This window comes from Rhineura floridana, chromosome 7 (assembly GCF_030035675.1).
Source record: "Rhineura floridana isolate rRhiFlo1 chromosome 7, rRhiFlo1.hap2, whole genome shotgun sequence".
In the NCBI taxonomy this organism is placed as follows: Eukaryota; Metazoa; Chordata; class Lepidosauria; order Squamata; family Rhineuridae; genus Rhineura; species Rhineura floridana.
The window spans coordinates 71,823,510-71,839,012 of record NC_084486.1 but is presented as its reverse complement, the minus strand read 5'-3'; the positions used below and the strand labels follow the sequence as shown (position 1 = coordinate 71,839,012).

Genomic DNA, 15,503 nt, shown 5'->3' with positions numbered 1-15,503 from the left:
CACATTCATCCTTTCTCTCAGCAGGCATCCACAGTCTATATAAAATCCCATTCTCACACACAACTTGATTCCTCAGTTTGTCAGTGAAAGGAATCTGTTGGGTCAGCGCTTGTTCCTTTATCTGCTTCAGACTTATATCTTTATGCAGCTCTTCCCTGAATTGATCTGCTTCTTCCCCAGAGACCACTTGATACAGTTTGTCTTCTTCCTCAGGCCTGCTAGTGGTTGCTATGGTGACCTGAGGCTGGTTAACATATTCCACCCTGTTTGTTTCAGCCCCCCTTAATATGGCTTCTTTTTCTCTGCCAATTTGCTGTCTGGTCACTACATAGATCTTTCCTTGGGCACACATTACATCCCTTCCCAGTATTACTGGTTCTTGTTGCTGGGCATTAATGCCTACTTTATATCGGCCCTCTCGGCCTCTCCAAGTCATTTCCACCAGGGCCACAGGCAAACTTTCTGGTTGGCCCCTCACTCCTTGGATAGTCACAGTTTCCTGAGGTAATATTACCTCAGATTTTATTAAATCTGGCCTCAGTAATGTCTGAGCGGCACCAGTATCAAGCAATGCCCAATAATTTGCCCCTTGTACACTCACTTCCTCTCTCAGACTTGAATCAAGGTCTGTTACTTCTGTCCAGTTTATCTGGCAAAACTGAACCTTTTTCGCTGTTTCTAAAGCCTTGGGCTCTGTTTTCACTGCCCTTGTCTGAGCAGGATTACTAATGGGGTTGGCAACCTCACATTGAAAACGTAGGTGCCCTGGTCTACCACATTTGTAGCATAATTTCTCCTCACTTTTAGGGTACACAGATCCACTCTGGGGTGTCCTGTGCCCTTCAGATTTTAATGGAGGACTCACTCGCTGTGGTACCACATCCCTTCTGCCAGCACTATATGGTCTGGGTTTAAACTCTCTTGATGTTTTCCCCACCCAGCCAGTTCTATTGGAGGCGAAGTGATCCGCCATCTCTGTGGCCTCCTGCACCGATGTAGGGGAACGGTCTTTGACCAGGAGCCTTATTTCTGGTGGTAACTGATGGTATAATTGATCCAGTATCATGAGGCTTTTCACCTCTTCCACTGACTGAGCTTTGGCACTACTCATCCACTTTCCAAATATATCCATCAACTTTGCTCCCAGTTCCACAAAAGACCTCCCTGTCTGTATCTGGCAATTTCTGAAAAGCTTTCTAAAATAATCAGGCCCCAGTCTGAATCTTTTAAACACTGCTTCTTTGAATTCAGCATAGGTGACGGGCTTGTCTGAGGGGAAATATTGGTATACCTCAGCCAATTCCCCTTTAATCAGGTTTGATAAATACTGCATGTATTTATCTTCAGGTAGCTCCCACAACTGAGCTGCTTTTTCAAAGATGCTGAGGTAAATTTGAGGATCTTGACCAGGCTCATAGACAGCAAAGTCCTTTGGAGTAATTTTTATTTTTGCTCCATCTTTCTCTTTCCTTGTCTCCTCAGAGTGAAATTTCTCTCTATGAAATTTTAACTTTTCTACTTGTAATTCAGCATCCAATGCTCATTGCTTCTCCCTCTCCTCAAACCCCAATCTCATTCTCTCAATTTCCAACTCCCTCTGTTTTTCCTTCTCTGCACCTTCCATCCTCAATCTCTTCCAACTCCCGCTGTTTATCTTTTTCCTCAGTCTCCATCCTCAATCTCTCAGCTTCCAACTCTCTCTGTTTTTCCTTCTCTGCACCTTCCATCCTCAACTTCTCTCTCAAGTACTCTATATAAGCGGGATTGCTTAAATATCCTTCTGGGGTCTCTTCTCTGACAGGTTGTTTTTGCTGGGCAGTTGCAAATCCTATAAGTGCTACCCTCAATTCATCTACCCCTTTAGCCTCATGAGGTAAATTGAATGTTATGCACTTCTCCACCAGCTCCTCTCTTTTCATTTTTATGTATTCAGCCATGGTGTTTGAGTTCACTCACTCTTTGCCACACACTCTTTGCCAGTCACTCTCACAAGAAATCTTGTTTTGTTATTTCTGTTTGCCACACAACTATTAGGGATTGTCTAGTATTCGTATCTCACTGCTACAGCCAACACCTGTGACGTAATCTCCTTTGTCACCACGTGTCTTTGGGACTCTCTTTGGTTCGTATCTGGATTCTCTGTTGTTCGTATCCCACCGCTACTGACACCACATGTGAGGCGTCCTTCCCTGGCTCTCCCTGTCAGGTTCCTACCTGCTCGTGGTTACTGCCTGTCTCTAGGCACCACCAGGGACTCCACCAGTCCGGACCGCTCTCTCTTATGATTTCTCTCCCCGCTCTAGCACAGATCTCAACAGATCCCCCTGCTAGGCAACCACCAGTAACGTCCCAATACTAGTATTCCCAGAGACTCTGAATACTGGTATTGTTATTCTCTTCACCGCTGCCACCATTTGTTACAGTTCCCCTTCAGCCTTGGTCATTACCTTACCCTCCCTTCTGGTCTGTGAAACCCCAGCCAAGGATCAGGCCTTTGGTAAACCAAATTAAGTATTTATTACAGATAACAAAGCTAACAAGATTAACAAGATTTCTTCTTAAGGCACATAAGCATATGGTTTTACTCAATACTAATCCGAACTCCACCTTGCTCCCGGTAAACAACTCTCTAAAACCCCACCAAGCAATCCACTCTTTCTCTTCTCCCCCAGATTCCACAATTTACCACCTCACCTTCACCCAGATTTACCTGTCATCCTTTCATTTATACTGTCAGCCATTTTAAACATTCAGCCAATCATCAAGCATTCTATTGCCCATTCACTCCCCCTCCTCTTTCACTACTTACCATGTATACTCTAAACAACCAGCACTTACCATATATACACTAATATATAGGAACATCACATGGGCCCTTTTTCCAAACCCACAAGGCATGGCAAGAAATATCTATTGGTGGTGGTGGATTTTGCCACCAGGTACCCAGATGCAGAAGCACTAAGATCCGTGGAAGCCCCTGTAGTGGCAGAGGCTTTATTAAAAATCTTTATGAGGCTGGGTTTCCCTCATGAAGTGCTGACGGATCAAGGCAGTGTATTCATTGGAGAAGTGATGCAATGTATGTGGAAATGTTGTGGTCTAAAACATCTAAAGACCACTACTTACCATCCCGCCACTAATGGGTTAACAGAGAGATTCAATGGCGTTTTGAAGGGCATGATCAGAAGCTATGTTCAAGATCACCCACAAGACTGGGATGAACGGTTGGGATGCTTCTTGTTTGCATACAGAGAAGTCCCTCAGGAGTCAACAGGCTTCTCACCCTTTGAACTCATGTTCACTAGAAAAGTGAGGGGACCTTTGGAACTATTAAAAAATTCATGGGAAGGAACCCTGGGAGAGTACAAAACATCTGTAGTAGATTTTGTATTGGAATTCCGCAATAAATTAACATCAATGAGGGAGATGGTGAAAAAGAATTTGAGCCAAGCACAGGAGAAGCAACGTTACTGGTATGACAGAACAGCCAGGGAACGTGTGTATGATGTGGGAGATATGGTTATGGCATTCATACCCAGGAAACATGACAAATTACAGGCTAACTGGGAAGGACCATATACCATCAGAGAAAGGCTTGACACAGTGACGTATGTAATCACCACAGACCAATTAAACAAAAGCAAAGTGGTTCATGTAAATATGTTGAAGCCTTACCATACCAAGGATGCACAGGTGTTGCAAGTTACCTTATTCCCTGAGGGAAGTGGGCCTGAACTTCCAGATTTGGTACAGGAAAGCAAAGACAAAGGAGGGGTAGATCAAGTGGAATGGTCAGAGGAGGTGAAGGAGGAAGTAAAAGAAGAGATTCTGAGAGTTTTGAAAACCTATAGGAATCTCTTTAGCAACAAACCTGGCCGAACCAGTATAGTTATACATTCCATTGATACTGGAGATCATGCCCCAATCAGATCTGTTCCGTACCGTGTGAATGGGAAAGTTTTGAATGAGATCAAAAAGGAGGTGGAAGATATGCTGGAATTAGGAGTGCTCAGGGAATCCATCAGTCCCTGGGCCTCAAGTATTGTCCTGGTTCCGAAAAAAGATGGAACGACCAGGTTTTGCATTGATTATCGGCTAATCAATAAAATTACTGTCCCAGATGCGTATCCTATGCCTAGGGTAGACGCAATGTTAGAGTTATTGGGGGCAGCAACCATTATCTCTACACTAGATCTCTGTAAAGGATTTTGGCAAATGGAACTAGACGAGCAATCCAGAGCCAAAACTGCCTTCAGTACACCAGATGGGTTATATGAGTTTGTGACCTTACCCATGGGACTAAGGAACTCACCAAGTTCATTTCAGAGGCTAATCAATACTGTGTTGTGAGGCATGTCAGATTTTGCAGTGGCCTATATCGATGATGTGGCCATTTTTAGCAAGTCGGTGCCTGAGCATGTCCAACACCTGACAACAGTATTGGAGGCCTTAAGAAAAGCAGGCCTCACAATAAAAGCTAAGAAATGCCAGTTTGGACTAAAGGAAGTAATCTATTTAGGACATAAGGTGGGGAGTGGGAAAATCACCCCCTTATGGAGCAAGGTGGAGGCAATACAAGCGTGGCCGATCCCCTTAACCAAAAAACAAGTAAGGGCATTTCTGGGTGTGGCTGGATTTTATAGGAAGTTTGTGAGAAATTTTGGGGAAATAGCAACCCCCTTGCATGAATTAACAAAGAAGAAGTGTTCTGAGCGTGTGGTATGGACGGATGAATGTCAGAAGGCTTTTGATCTGCTGAAGCAAGCCTTGTGCCAAGGACCCATGTTAATAGCACCAGACTATGAGCAACCATTCATCGTGGCTACAGATGCGTCGGACCTGGCGCTGGGAGTCGTCTTGCTACAGGAGAGAGAAGGCACCAGACATCCAGTGGCGTACCTGAGTCGCAAGCTGACGCCGAGGGAGAAAAACTATTCGTCGGTCCAGAAGGAGTGCCTAGCGGTCGTGTGGGGACTGAACAAGTTGCGCCCATACGTGTGGGGACGAAGATTCACAGTGACTACGGATTATCGGGCCTTGTTATGGTTGCAGACTATGAAAAACCATAACACTATGCTGCAGAGGTGGTCCTGGGCCCTACAGGACTATCAAGTGGACTTCCAGTTCATCAAAGGCAAGGACAATGTACTGGCCGATGGACTTTCCAGGCAAGTGGCTGGGACTGCAGTGACGTGACCAGACAGAGGAACAAAGAAAGACATTTTCCCCATAGAGACTTTTATTTGTTAACGCAACGTATAAATCCTGGAACAGGAATAATACTCTGCCGTTGTTTAAGGGGGGGGGAAATGTGATGCTCCTATATATTAGTGTATATATGGTAAGTGCTGGTTGTTTAGAGTATACATGGTAAGTAGTGAAAGAGGAGGGGGAGTGAATGGGCAATAGAATGCTTGATGATTGGCTGAATGTTTAAAATGGCTGACAGTATAAATGAAAGGATGACAGGTAAATCTGGGTGAAGGTGAGATGGTAAATATATATGGTAAGTGTTGTTGTTTTAGAAGATACATGGTAAGTGGAGTGAAAGGAGTGGGAGTGAATGGGCAGTAGAATGCGAGATGATTGGCTGAGTGTTTAAAATGGCTGAATGTATAAAAGGAAGAGTGAGAGTGGAATCTGGGGGGAGAAGAGAACTGAGTGGGTTGCTTGGTGGGGTTTAGAGAGTTGTTTGACAGGAGAGAGTGGAGAAGGAGGGAGGTGGAGTTCGGATTAGTATTGAGTAAAACCATATGCTTATGTGCTTTAAGAAGAAATCTTGTTAATCTTGTTAGCTTTGTTATCTGTAATAAATACTTAATTTGGTTTACCAAAGGCCTGATCCTTGGCTGGGGTTTCACAGACCAGAAGGGAGGGTAAGGTAATGACCAAGGCTGAAGGGGAACTGTAACAAATGGTGGCAGCAGTGAAGAGAATAACAATACCAGTATTCAGAGTCTCTGGGAATACTAGTATTGGGACGTTACTGGTGGTTGCCTAGCAGGGGGATCTGTTGAGATCTGTGCTAGAGCAGATAGGTAAACCATAAGAGAGTGCGGTCCGGACTGGTGGAGTCCCTGGTGGTGCCTAGAGACAGGCAGTAACCACGAGCAGGTAGGAACCTGACAGGGAGAGCCAGGGAAGGACGCCTCACAGTGGGCTTACTGTGAGCCTCTACCAATGTTGTTAAAAGCTTATTAGATTCAGTCAGAAAGGCCTTGATGTTATCTATATCCCTAGCTAACATCTAACATATAAAGCCAGGACTCAATAGGGAAGTTATCAAACATTTTTGGTGAATTCTCCCCTTTAGGCAAGATGAAAGGACTATTTATGTCCATGTTGAGTTGTGAATCATTGCCAATTGGATTGGCTAAGAGTTTTGGGGTCTTAGCTTGTGTCTCAATTTGATATTTGTCCATCGGGGAGGCAGATGTCGCTTTCAGGGCCAGATTCTCTGCCGCAGCTAGCTCCCAGGCAAGATTAGGCGAGGGAAGAGTGGAAGAATCTGTTTGTAAAGCCCCTTTAAGGTCCAGTGACCAGTCCAGGGAGTGTTTAACTGGTAAGGGTTGTCTTCTTCGTGTACGACAGGATTGCTGGAATAATTAGCTTCCACCCTCTTATCATCCTCCCTGCTCTCAGAGCACTCCTGTTGCTCCTTAGGAGGAAAAAAAAGCATAATTTTTGCTTGGTTTGGTCTTTTGGCAGGAGAGATAGGCTCCGAGAGGGCAATACCCAGATTTTTATAGTCCATTCTGGTATGGACCATAATATGGTGATTTCCCTTTAAATGGGATAAGGCAGGGTGTAGTAATGCAGTACAGCAGCTAGAAATTAAAAGGCTTTGCTTTAGCTTTCTTTAATTTTCCTGACTGAATAGGCAAACAAATCCCCCGGAACCACTGAGGAGCAAGGAAGGTAGCTCTATCGTTGAAAAGTTTGCGTTCCTTACTTACTTGCTGTTAATTATCCTCAGAGACAGCCAAGTCCGACGAAGGAGAGAGAAGATAAAACCCTAATTAAGGTGAAATACGCTTCTAGTCATCCAGAAAGCAGGTACAGTAGCCACTTTTCAAAGTCAATTTGAGCAGAGGGAGACAAGAAGTGAGGAGATGATAAATGATGGAGATTTCATTAAGAGCTTTAAGTTGGAATTTTCAGAGAAAAACAAAAATCCTCTGGGGAGCCATCAGCAGGTCCTTTGTCCAGCGGCCATCTTTTTCGATGACCTCCTCACAGATCTCCAATGGCAAAACATCTCAGTGCTTAATCTTGATTTCCAATAACTTCTGAATTTCTTCCTCGTCGCCCTGCTGCTGCCGCTGCTTCTGGCGAGGACATGGCGCCCATTCCTTCCGCGGAAAAGGGACCCTGGTGAGGCGTTAGTAGGCTGACTCGGTCAGTCGGCCGGTGACCTCGCGGGCCAGGACAGACACCTGAGTTGCTGGAGGTCCACAGTCAGCTTAAGGGAAATAATGGCTTAGTTAAAGCAAAGCTGAATGAATGTTGATCAGCCAGTGAAAAGTGACTTTCTCTCTGCCTTTCATGAAGCCTAGTGAAATGCAGAGCCCATTTGTTTTCTTTTTAAATGTAACACTTTTCACACAACTCTTCCTATGTCTTAATTTATCTAAACTAGGAGATGTGTGTTGTTCCAGTGCTCATCTGACAAATGCTTTTGTTCTGTTTGTTTGCAGCTTGTATCAGACTCATCTGAAGATGCCAGCTTCTGTTCTAATTTTCTTAACGTTCATAACATTTTCATACTTTTTTCCTTCTTCAGAATGTATAGACTTATTTGATAGAAGTGTCAGTATCTTTTATTGAAGCTGATCTTAAGAGTCAGTGTAATGATAACCTGTTACATTTCAAGATTTTTTTTAAGAGAGAGAAAAGAAACAGAATTGTCAGAACCTGGGATTATATACATTTCCCCAGCATGCCGTCCAATTTCTTAACATTCTGTGCCAATTACAAGTACAATTAGCCTGTAAGATTGATGGCTGTCAGAAACATTTAAAAGTTTTGTCCATTAGTGCATTAAAGTTTTCTTGCAATTGTTATTGCAAGCGATTAATAAAACATTCAGTTTCTTGCTTCATTGGTTACAAAGCCACATTCCTTATATAGGCACAACAGAACAATCTTTTAGTTTATAGATTTTTTAATAAAAGAAACTGAGTTGATGCCTGTATAGTTTCTTATACTTATTCATTTTACCTAGAAATTGACATATTTTGCATTGTTATTCTGCATTTTTAAAAGCAAGATATACATTCTAATACACATTTTACACAATAACTATTGAAGTTGAAACTTCATTTCAAGAAGCACTAGGCTCTGTTTACCTCTCTATTCTTTTTGTTTTTTGTATCCAGAGTTACTGAACCAGGCTTGGCTTAATTAATAATGATAGGATGTGAGGCAGTTCCAGTGCTGCTTTTTCTATTAACTTGCAATTTCCTCTAGGAAATGAGTAAACTGGGAGGAATGGCTGCTGCAAATAAATGTGGTACAACTGTAAATTGCCAAAATGCATTTGTCTAAACTATAAACATGGCTAGATAGATTCTAAGCTCAGATTTACCAGCTTGTGTACGATGTTATGTAAAATGATTGTAGAAGAGTGGGAGAGTATGGAGAATTGACTAGGTACCACCTGCTCTGATTCTTGCTGCTCCAGAAAATAAGTGCTAAAAAGGAGGAACACAGTCCACTGTTCTAGCCAACATCACACATTATGATGTTATAGTTGTTACCGGTCTTTATGACAACCATATTTATACATTTCCCCCCCAGGGGAATGGTAATGACCCAGTGATGTAGGTTCAGGGAATAAGAGACCAAGACAATCACTGATGTTATTTCTAAACAATCTTTTAAATGCTTGATAACATTGTAGTGTCTTCTTGTATTAAAACTGCATTTATATAAACTGCTGTTCTCTGTCAAAGTTTGTTGTGCCAAACTACTCAGCTCATTTCACACAGGACCTTATAATGCTGTGTTAAGAGCCATGGAACATTGTGGTTAAATCTGGACATGAAGTGTAGTTTTTCCTGCGGTCAAAAACATAGAATGCTAAAAACACACACACCATGCAACGTTCTTGTAGCAAAAACATTTATTTATGAAATTTATATTCGCCCTTCATCATTAAACAATCTCAAAGCTGGTCACAACAATAACATACATTAAAAAGGATTTAAAACCAAAAGCCACCACTCTTAATACAAAACATACCTAACTCTACCCTGCTTTACAGGTCAAACTACTGACTCAAAAAAAAAATCAGCTTGCACCAAAAGCCAGCCAATGTTGGTGTCAGGGGGAGGGGATGCCACCACCAAGAAGACCCTTTTGCCAGATTAGGTTGGAGGACATTCAGTTGAGAGGATGACGCCTCCCTTTGGATGTGATAGGCAGGGTCTTTAGATTACTTTGGTCCTGTCCAGGAAGGTCGATAGCTTTTGAATCAGCCATGACTGGAAATCCATGCCACTGATGCCACATAGGCCTCCAGTGACAGAGTAGAATCCAGAAGCATGCACAGACTATGAACCTAATTCCATCCAGAACAGGCCAACTACCTAATTCTTAGACCCTGGAATCACCAATCCATGGTACCCCTATCTTGTCAAGATTCAGCTTCAGTTTATTTGTCCTCGCCCAGCCCATTACTACTTCCAAGCATCACTCCAGCACCTGCATAGCCTCATCTGGTTCAGATGAGAGGGAGAAATGGAGCTGGGTGTCATCTACATACTGGTGACTCCAAACTTCACGATGACCACTCCCAAATGCATCATATAGAAGGACCTCACAGCATAACTGCTATGGAGCCAAACACCAGTCCCTTTCTGCCACTTTCTGGAACTGATCCTGCAGGTAGAAACAGAACAGACTTAACAATGCCTTCGTCTCCCTACCTGCAGAGAGTTGATCCAGGAGGATACCATGGTCAATGAGAGATCAAGGTGAATTAAAAGGCTCAACTCCCCCTATCCCTCTTCTGATACAGGTCATCAACCAAAGCCATTTCATTACTAAAACCAGACCTGAAAGCAGATTGTAATGGGTCTAGATAAGCAGCTTCATTAAAAGATGCCTAATGTTGGACAGCCACCACCCTCTTCATCAGCTTTCCCAAGAAGGGGATGTTTGCAACTGGGTGATAATTGTCACACACCCTTCTGAGTCCAGAAACGTACCACTTAAAGAGAGGGCGCACCACTGCCTTAACACAGAAGACATTTGCCACTCTCTAACCCAGTTAATCCTTCCGGCTAGCTATAAGAAGCCAAATGGGCAAGCTAAGTATAGCTATCCACATCTTTAGTTTAAGTCAGACCACTGATCGTACTTGATATTAAATTCAGTTGTTAGATTAATTTTTAATCTCTTTGTTTCGTTTTAATCTGTTTTGGCAGTGATGGGGAGGAGGGACCTCTTGGCTTCCATGTATTCTGCTGATTGTGCTTGGTCACTTAGAATTAGTAGGGCACCCAGCATGGAGAAGAAACTTCCATTGCCTCCCTTATAGGCTGTACTGTTCATTTCTCCAGGTTCCTTCATGCACTGGGCTAGTTTGGACATAATGTGAAACCACAATTTCATGCAGGGTTAGGGAACCAGCAGTGTTCCAGCAGTGTTGGAACTGGCCTGCCAGCCTCCTAACAGTTTTGAGTGGTCATTGTACTGTTGATGGAAAAACACATTTGCTATATGTGCAGGGTTCTACGCCTCCCTTCTCCTTCTTTCATATTCCCTACTACTTAGGTAGCCAAGTGAGTAAGCACTCAGCAAGAGCCTTTTGTTTCTGGAGCATTCTGAGCACACAGCAATCATTAGAGGACATTGGCTTGGGTGAAAATGCCCAGTGTCTCTTCCTCTGTGCCCTCATATTCCTGCTGCCTCCAGCACACCACTCCACAGAGCAGCAGGCAGCACCAGGTAGGCACTATGTTTTAAAGTCAGAAGAATGGGTCCAGTAGAGCTCTAGCAGACCCTTCCAGCTTGCAGACACAGCACCTGCTCAGTGCTGCCTGCAGCTCTGTGGAGTAGTGAGCAATTTTCTTCTCCACTGCAGCATTGTCGCAGCTCAGTATTCTCTGCTTTGCCCCCCAATGTTTTTTCAAAGCTAATTTGTGGCAAAAATTGTTTTGCAATAAAACAATTGTAGCACCACCCTGTCCGTTATGAACAAGCAAAGCATTATTGAGGCTTTTCAGAGGTTCTGTGTCTTTAAATAAAGGTTTAGAGTACCGTCCATTGCTTCCTGTTAATCACAGCTTGGGAACAGTAATGAGTATTTTAATTGACCCAGCCTCTGTCTGTCTCTTTGTTCCCATGGGTGGAAATAAATTATTCTCATTACTAGTTATTTCTTTTCTTTTATAGCAAAATAGCCCTATTTCACTAAAACAAATGAAAAGGGAAAATAGACAAGGAAACTAGCAATTAAAGCCTCTCTGCATGGAAACAGACATTGGGGTAATTCAAGGGACAATTCAGAGGTTTTCCATCACTAATCATCTGGCCATGATCAACGGGAAGCAATAAAATGGACAGGACCTACAAACAGGAAACTTTTAAGTTACATTGGAAAGACCTTTGTTGAGTGGGACTTACTTGTGATCATAGAAATGGTGATGCAATGGTGATGGAAGGTTTAGATATTGTTTTAGATCGCAATAGTTAAGAAATATCCAGTCCCAAGCTATGGTCTGAAGGCATATGAGGCCAGCAAAGGTCTGATCAGTGCCTGGATGGGGGACCACCTGGGAACTATATGTAAGCCGCCTTGAGTTTCTATGATGAAAAGATAGGCGGGGTATAAATGTAATAAATAAATAAAATATGTTATAAAAATGGAAGAGGTTATGTGGTGAATCAGACAAATGGATTAATTAGGAGACATTTTGCATCCACAGTAAATATATTGGTAGTGCATTCAAAGGAATCACTCAAGTTGAATGATCAGAAAACAGTTTTTATCAGCCTGAACATAATGATCTGTAAAAGCTTTCATGGGGTCTTGAAGTGAATGAAGCAAGTAATGTCTATTACACATTTGATCAGGCCTCTACATGGACAACTGATCTGTTTAAATCGAAAGCTGAGTTTACCAAACCCTCATTCCCAACAATGCATAGTTTCCACTTAAGCTTGCCTGTTATATAATATAATAAGTGTTCATGATTAAACCAACACTGCTCATTTTAAAAAATAATTAGACCCATGTAATTTATGCTTGTGTATATAGGCCTTAATGTCATAGTTCCATCATTTATCTGATCAGCCATGTAAAATATATTTGTCTTTTGTTTAATGTTAGCAGCATGTAAGCACTTAATCATTTGTGTACCTGAAATTACTTCTTGTTCTTGATTAACATGTGCTAGTGAGTTCATCTGAGTGTGTCTTGTTATTAAGGTTGCTTTATTAAAGTCACCTTTTAATTTTCTGAGTTAATTAAAGGTTTCTGTTGTTTTTACAATCTCCCAATTTCTATGATGGTAGACACTGTATCTTTTCACTCATATGGTTTCTTGTAATTCATCACAGCTGCCGATAGAAGTATTGAATTATTTATTTTGCATTAGGGTAATAGTAATTATGACTGAAATACAATAATAAATGTTGTAAATAGGATAAAGGGGTTACCTTGAATTCATATTTTAAATATGTGTTCAAACAGAGACCTTTTCTTAAAGCTATTGTAAGACATGATTATAGCGGGCCCAAGCCTGTGGAACTCCCTGCCAACTGAGATTAGACAGGCACCTTCCTTGTTGAACTTCAGGCGCATGACTATGGCTTTCTTGTTCCAGCAGACATTTTAAGGTAGTGTTGGTTTTATGATGGTTTTATTGTTTTATTGTTTCATTTATGTATTGCTCATTTTTATGTAAACCACTTAGAAATGTGAATGAGCAAGCACTATATAAATAAATAAAATGATGTTGTTAAACTGCACTTCCCAGCATCCCTGACTACTGGGCATGCTGGCTTGGGGACTGGAAGCCAACAACCTCTGGAGGGCCACAGGTCCCTCACCTATGTTTGCCGCACCATATTATAGATGTGCAAGGTTAGGGGAGTTCAACATTCATTTTCATTATCAAATATTCATCTGTTTCAACTATTCATAAAAATCACACTGGTTTCATTATTTCTTCATTAGACTTCCATCCATATGTAGCAGTGGTGGCAGCAGCCAAATTCACTTTGGTCCTTCACCAGTGGCTGCCATCCCCCCCCCAAGAATACTGCAAGGTCTGGGATATTCTCAGAAGAAAAAAATGTGGCCACCAAGAAATCAACTCCCCTGCCATTGGAATGAGACCCATTTGCCTACCCATGCTCCTAGGAATAGTATGAATGAGAGTCTTGAATGGGACTCCCATTTATAATTCTGTGTGAATTCAAATAGCAAGAAAACAGGAAGCTGGTTATGATGTAATCAATAACAGAAAGTTATGAAATTCCTTCCTTTGTAAGAAAAGAAAAATAAAAAGTTGGTGAAAAGATTAAATCAATGCATGATTTGCTAAAGGATATTCACATGGCAATATGAAATAGCTGAATGGTCTCAAGTACATTGTAGTAGACACAGCAGGCATATTTTAATGTTCAAATTGGCAATTTTTTCCCTCAGACATTGAAATCTGATTTTGACAGATGTAAACCAGCTGAATTTCTCACAAACTGTTTGATTTTAAAATTGCTTTTAAATCTTCAGAAATAATCCCATTAGAGATTTTCGGTGCAAATCCTTTGAAGAAACTTAGGCTAGAGGCAGCTTATAGGTTTTATAATAGCAGACAAGAAATAGGCAGAGTTGAGCAATTATTTATTTATTTATTGTACTTGTATACTGCCCCATAGCCGAAGCTCTCTGGGCGGTTTACAGTAACTTAAAACATTAAAACAAATATACAAATTTAAAAACACATCTTTTAAAAACAATTTAAAACACAATTTAAAAATTTAAAACAATTTAAAACACATGCTAAAATGCCTGGGAGAAGAAGAAAGTCTTGACCTGGCGCCGAAAAGATAACAGGGTTGGCGCCAGGTGCACCTCATCAGGGAGATCATTCCATAATTTGGGGGCCACCACTGAGAAGGCCCTCTCCCTTGTTGCCAGACTCCCAGCTTCCCTCAGAGTAGGCACCCGGAGGAGGGTCTTTGATCTTGAATGTAGTGTATGGGTGGGTTCGTATCGGGAGAGGCATTCCATCAGGCAGCCCCACGTAGAGTGCATTGCAGTAATCTAACTTGGAGGTTACCAGAACATGGACAACTGAAGCCAGGTTATCCCTGTCCAGATAGGGACATCGTTGGGCCACCAACCAAAGTTGGTAGAAGGCATTCCGTGCCACCGAGGCTACCTGAGACTCAACTGACAGAGATGGTTCTAGGAGAACCCCCAAGCTATGAACCTGCTCCTTCAGGGGGAGTGCAACCCCATACAGAATAGGTTGGAGACCCACCATCCGGTCAGAAGAACCACCCACTAGCAGCATCTCAGTCTTGTCTGGATTGAGCCTCAGTTGATTAGCCCTCATCCAGTCCATTGTCGCAGCCAGGCACCGGTTCAGCACATTGACAGCCTCACCTGAAGAAGATGAAAAGAAGAAATAGAGCCGTGTGTCATCGGCATACTGATGGCAACGCACTCCAGAGCTCCGGATGACCTCACCCAACGGTTTCATGTAGATGTTGAACAGCATGGGGGACAGAACTGACCCCTGTGGAACCCCATACTGGAGAATCCAGGGTGCTGAGCAATGCTCCCCAAGCACCATCTTCCGGAGCCAACCCACCAAGTAGGAGTGGAACCACTGCCATGCAGTCACTCCCACTCCCAACTCAGCCAGTCGTCCCAGAAGGATACCATGGTCAGGACAAGGCTGTGCTCTGGATACCTCTCTTGATTCACCTGCTATAACACTGGAGTCTTAGTCTTGGCGGATGCTAAAGATTTTATCCTGGAAGTGCCTAGCAAATTCATTACAGTGGGCCTCAGATGGTTCTACCATGTCCCTGGGGCCAGAGTGTAATAGCCCCCGGACAATTCTGAAGAGCTCCACTGGGCAGCAGAGTGATGATTTGATAGTGGCAACAAAATAGTTTTTCCCCTGCCCTTACTGCCCCTAAATACAGCTTACCATAGGCACTTACCAGTGTATAATTGCATCCACTAGGAGTTTGTCTCCATCTGCACTCAAGCCGTCTCCTATATTGTTTCATTGCTCTCAGCTCTGGGGTATACCATGGAGCCATACGAGCTCTACACAGGAGAGGGTGCTCAGGAGCAATCATGTCAACCACCTGGGTCATTTCTGTATTCCACAGTTCAACCAGGGTTTCGACAGGAGCGCCAGCCCTATCAGCCAGAAAACTCCCCAGAAACCATCCGGATCCATTAGTCTCTGGGGGCAGACCAACTTAATAGATCCCCCACCCTTGCAGAGGAGAAAAGCCACTGTAAGTCT

The 15,503-nt window shown here is 42.7% G+C and overlaps 1 protein-coding gene across 3 annotated transcripts in view; it reads left to right on the top strand.

The window, feature by feature from the left end:
- ATRNL1 (attractin like 1) overlaps nucleotides 1-15,503 on the top strand; it is a 1,089,767-nt gene that overhangs the window by 894,856 nt on the left and 179,408 nt on the right. The window contains exons 28-29 of one of the 3 annotated variants that reach the window (XM_061635909.1): nucleotides 6,977-7,056; nucleotides 7,698-8,162. The exons of 1 other annotated variant lie outside the window; for it this stretch is intronic. In XM_061635909.1, coding sequence (XP_061491893.1) covers nucleotides 6,977-7,056; nucleotides 7,698-7,827 — 210 coding nt within the window. In that variant the 3' untranslated portion in view covers nucleotides 7,828-8,162. Of the gene's footprint in view, nucleotides 1-6,976; nucleotides 7,057-7,697; nucleotides 8,163-15,503 lie in introns of those variants that run through there. One more of the 3 variants, XM_061635908.1, reaches the window with a different exon arrangement.